The sequence below is a fragment of the Zeus faber genome, assembly GCF_960531495.2.
Source record: "Zeus faber genome assembly, chromosome: 6".
Lineage (NCBI taxonomy): Eukaryota > Metazoa > Chordata > Actinopteri > Zeiformes > Zeidae > Zeus > Zeus faber.
This window is the reverse complement of record NC_137201.1, coordinates 13,030,808-13,036,015: the sequence shown is the minus strand read 5'-3', so window position 1 is coordinate 13,036,015 and position 5,208 is coordinate 13,030,808. Positions and strand designations below refer to the sequence as shown.

General features: G+C 49.8%; 1 protein-coding gene across 1 annotated transcript in view; it reads left to right on the top strand.

Annotated features, from left to right (window-relative positions):
* Nucleotides 1–513: 513 nt before the first annotated feature.
* Nucleotides 514–5,208, top strand: part of cdh13 (cadherin 13, H-cadherin (heart)) — a 378,607-nt gene continuing 373,912 nt past the window's right edge. The window contains exon 1 of the mRNA XM_080002151.1: nt 514–702. Within this exon, the coding sequence (XP_079858277.1) occupies nt 658–702 (45 nt within the window). The 5' untranslated portion in view covers nt 514–657. The remainder of the gene's footprint in view (nt 703–5,208) is intronic.

Below are 5,208 nucleotides of genomic sequence, written 5' to 3'. Positions count from 1 at the left end.
GTGTGTGTGTGTATATATATATATATGTATGTATGTATGTATGTATGTGTATGTGTATGTGTAGTGCGGTCATGTGACAAATAAAGATTCTTAATTTGAGCGAGTATTTTATGAAAGCACTATACAAATAACATTGCATTATGATGATTATTTTTACACATTTCATTCATAAATATTCATATTAATATGATTTATATATATATATATATATATATATATATATATATATATATATATATATATATATATATATATATATATATATATATATATATATATATATATATATATAATAAAGCCTGCGCGCCTGTCAAACCTCCACACCATACAATTGGGACGAGGCAGCTTTTAGATTAGAGGTACCCCCACCCGCTCCACCCTCCACCTCCCCCACCCCCACGCCCCTCCCAGCCATTGGCCGCGGTGCGGCTCCTCCGTCCAATGCTCTGCCTCTAGCGCCGCAGTTTCCCCTTCGCTCGTATTTGGAAGTTGGCAGCTCGCAGCGCGGCCGGGGATTCACTCCGCGGCGGAATTATGAGCAGAGTTGGTCAAGCCTCTGTCACCCGGTCACTCTGAATTATTATTATTGCTATTTTTTTATATTTTTTTCCCACCCCCCCCCCTTCCACCCAGAGAACAAGCATCAAGCCTCCCACCATGGAGCTCGGAGTCCGCATCCTCCTGGCGTTCCTCCTCCAGCAGGTAAGACGGATCCGATCCGCCGCCCTCTTCTCTGGATCGCGCCCCGTTCCCTCCGAGGAGCGGGGCGCGGGGACAAGTTTCGCCCCGCGTCTCCAGCGTTTTCTTTCCTCTTTGCGCTTGTGCCGCACAGTTTTTCCGCGGTTTGCCAAGGGGGTGCACTTTGTGGGGGTTTCATTCATTCGTTCGTTCATTCATTCATTCATTCATTCATTCATTCATTTATTTATTTATTTATTTATTTATTTATTTATTTATTTATTTATTTATTTATTTATTGTCGCTTTCTGCGGGAGCTCGGTGCGCACATCACTGGCCAACTCTGTCCGCCACCGCATCTATATTCCGATCAGATCCAAGTTCAGCCCTACTTTGGCTTGGACGGAGGGGGCGGGGGGCGTGAGAGGCGCGCACACACACGGGAGAGGGAGATGGAGGGGGAGAGAGAGAGAGAGAGAGGGAGAGAGAGAGAGAGAGAGAGAGAGAGAGAGAGAGAGAGGGAGGAACAGCCTTGATTTCATGGATGGATAGAAAGTTGGAGAGAGAGGCATAGGGTAAAGTAACAGCCCTGATATCATGGAAGTAGAGGGAGAGAGATGTGGAGAGAGAGAGAGAGAGAGAACTGATGGATGGATGGAGAGAGAGAGAGAGAGAGAGAGAGAGAGAGAGAGAGAGAGAGAGAGAGAAAGAAACAGCCCTAATCTTATGAAGGGACAAGGATGGAGAGAAAGTAGAAGCAGAGGGATGGGGGGAGAAAGAGAAGGAAGAAACATTCCTGATCTCAGAGAGAGAGAGAGAGAGAGAGAGAGAGAGGGAGAGAGAGAGGGAGAGAGAGACCTAATCTTATGAAGGGACAAGGATGGAGAGAAAGTCGAAGGTGAAGAGAAGGAAGGAGAGGGGGGGAGAGAGAGAGAGAGACACACACACACACAGAGAGAGAGAGAGCGAAAGAGAGAGAGAGAGAGAGAGAGAGAGAGAGAGGGAAGAAGGGAAACAAATGGCTGACAGCCACCGGGTTGACCTCCTGGATGAGAGGCTTCGCAGTTCAGAGTCGATCCTCAGACTTTCGAGGTTCCTTTATTTTCAGTCTCAGTAAGTCGTGTCACAAACGAAGGAACCAACAAACGACAAAATCAGAGACAAAGCACAGGAAAGTCACAGGCCAGTCATGAATAGTATGAGCATAAACATCTCCGGAGAGAACTAGGCAGGCAGGGGTCCGTTGATTTTCCTCACCAGCTTTGAGACAGAAAAGTAACCTTTCAGCCCTGATCTCCGGGCGGGGGGGCGGGGGGGGGGGGGGGGGAGTCAGAGAGAGAACAGGCTGGTGACGGGGCTTCTCTGCGGTGTCTCCCGGAGCACCTCCTCAGCCCCGCTGGTCCCAACGCGGTGACCTTCCCCTCTCTCTGGACCCTCCTCCTGGTCCGCGCTCCTCTCGGGAGGAACTAACGAAGCGCTAAGTCCCGGCGATGCAGCCGGCTGCCCGGCTGATCCCGCTCCGCCGCGGTGTCGGCGATCCGGCAGCAGCTGCTCCTGTCCGTCACATCTCCAGCGGAAGAGAGGGGAGAGACGCTGCTCAATAGAGCAGAATCCAGGATATTGACTAATAACTTCGCCTCGCGCCCATCTCGGATCGGAGGAGATCCGTCTCTCGGCTGCGCCGGCAAATGGCCACGGTTCGGAGAAGCTATTTTTGAAATTAAATGCCGAGCTATTTCGAGTATCGCGAACAAAGTAATGAGAGTGCTCAAAACATTCACATTTGGGAAAACTCCCCAGTGGAGGAGATGGCTGCTGCTCTCCAATGCCTGCTAGTATAGAGGCAGCAGGTGCACCAGACTAATTGCTGTATTTAGCCTTTTCAGGGTTCGATAAACTCTTAAGTTTTCAGGTCTCTCATAAGAAGGAGATTTCAATCTCCTGCATGAATAAAGGAAGCTTTTAATAACGATGCAACAGCCCTTCAAAAAGAACCCCTGTGCTCCCAAAAACGGTCCCGCAGACAGGCTGGCCCACTGGTTGATTAACTGATTACTGGCTGATCCGAGGGGAGGATCTCTGTCCTGTGTTGCCTGCCCGGCTCCCCTATGCCCAACGGGCCATTCCAAAACACCGTATACCAATATTTAATTCATATACCTCATATTTGAAGCTCTATAGCTTGACTGCCTTTAGTATACGCTTAAATATTTATTGTTTGTTGGCTTCACCAAAGATGAACTCTCAGAATCAAGTCTTTGGCTGTCAGCCACAGGTTCCCGACCCGGTAACGGTCCGCGGAATAGTGGCTCCCGGGCCGCAAAATTTTCGGCCGAGGCCAGAAGATGAAGCAGCTCCGTGAAGCGGAGCGTTTTTCATTTTTTCTTTCATTAAGCGATTCAATTCCACGCCAACCCGATCAGTGTTTGAACACGCCGGCGAGCGCCCGGAGAGCCGCGAATGTGAAGTGCCGCGGTCTTTTTTTGGCTCGGAGTCTATTTCTGGTGGCGTAGGCGCCAGCTGTGCGATGTCAATTGTCACAGTGAAAGGTCAAGTATCTCATCGTATCGCCACGACAGAGCGTCATTAACGCTCACATTCAATCTATAGAGTTGGAAATAGAGTTAGAAGATTCCGAAATAAAACGTCCTTCAGGGTCAGGGTTGTGGAATCGTTTTTTTGTCGTTCAGCTGTTCTTGCCTTTGGTTTTGCCTGTTGGTGTGATATTAGTGCGCCGGTATGAGGACGTATCACCCTTAACTTCAACTGTTATTAAAAACAGAAAGCGAGAAAGATGTGTACATCAGAATAATTGTGTTTATTCCACAACAGGGATTTTGGGCGGTCGATTCGATTTGGATCTGCAGCATGAAGTTAATTATCTAGGTAGTGCAAACGGAGCATTTATTCCCCCCCCCCCCCAAATACTTTATTCTAAGACAATGAAACAAAAGACAAGGATTTGGGAGGGTTGCCACTGCAGTTGGGTTACAGTGTATTTCCAAAGTGTAATTTTAACTAAATGTCACTCAAACAAGTTGGCATAGCATGTTGGCCAAATACCCCAAATCCATATTATGTTTGCCTGGGAGTGTTCTTCGAAAATTTGGAGCTCTGCCGCGACTGTACGGTGCATGGGTGGAACAATGGACATATTCGATTTAAAACAACGGGCTTGTTCATCATTGCCCTCGTCCACGTACGGCAAATATTTAATAAAGTCCAACAGCTGTCTCCGGGAATTATAGAGGTGGAGAAGCCCTGCTCTAAATGATCCATCCTGCTTATGAGCACGAGAGGCATTCATAACAAGACAAAAAAAAACCAAAACCCACCAGCTATAGCTTTACGCAATGCTTTCCTTGCCTCTGGTTTAATTCCTCCTCCTCCTCCTCTCTTCTCTCAGAGCCACGGTCGTCCGTTCTCGCCGTATTAACACGTCCTCGGTGTGGGATTTTAGTGAAGCGCTCTTATTTATAGACCATCAGGAAAAGGTGGAGAGCCAAGTCCTCCTCCACACTGAGCTGCCCCCCCCCCCACCCCACCCACCGCACCCCCCCCCCCCCACCCCCAGTCTTTTCACCACCACCACCACCACCACCAGCAGCAGCGGCAGCAGGGGCCATCTTTGCCAATAAATTCTTGCTTTTTCCCCAAAAAAATGGAACCTAGGGGAGTCTTTCCGGGCAGAGCAATGATTCAGAATGAGCGCACCGCGGCTGAGAGGTGCAGGTGCAGGGATCTCCCCCTGACTGCCTCCCCCACGGTCCCCCGGTATTTTTCCCCTCCCGCTCTTGATTGGTGTCGCCTGTTGTGTGTGTGTGTGTGTGTGTGTGCGTGCGCGCGCGCACTGCAGTCCTCACACTCAATTCTCAGCCGCGAAGAGGTGTGGAAGTGTGAGCGAGGATGGCGTTTGTTGTTGTTGTTGTTGTTGTTTGCACGCTTTCTAATTTGCCTTTATCCGCAAAAACCTCGGCCGTCGGATATTTCCTCCAACGGGGCCCGCGGGGTCTCTCCGAAAACGCTTTCGCCGTCGCGGGACATTTTCGAGGTGCAGCGGAGAACAGGCCGTGAAAAGTGACTGCGGGGAGAGAGAGAGAGAGAGAGAGAGAGAGAGGAGAGAGAGAGAGAGAGAGAGAGAGAGAGAGAGAGAGAGAGAGAGAGAGAGAGAGAGAGAGAGAGAGAGAGAGAGAGAGAGAGAGAGAAGAGAGAGAGAGAGAGAGAGAGAGAGAGAGAGAGGAAGAGAGGAATGGAAGGAAAGAGAGTTGCCACAATGTCCTGTGACCCATCGACAGGGTCTGACCTTCATGGTGACGGACATGAGCAGGGCCGCAAACTTTCTCACGCACATTATTCGCGCCGGGCACACACACACACACACACACACACACACACACACACATGTCTAGAGGCACCTGACACGGGCACCCATATCCCTTTATCCCCCCCCCTGTCCTCCCCCTCCGCTCTCGGTTCCCTTCTTCAAGGGCAGTTCATTGACCTGCTATCCTAAGAAGAAGGGAGGCAGCC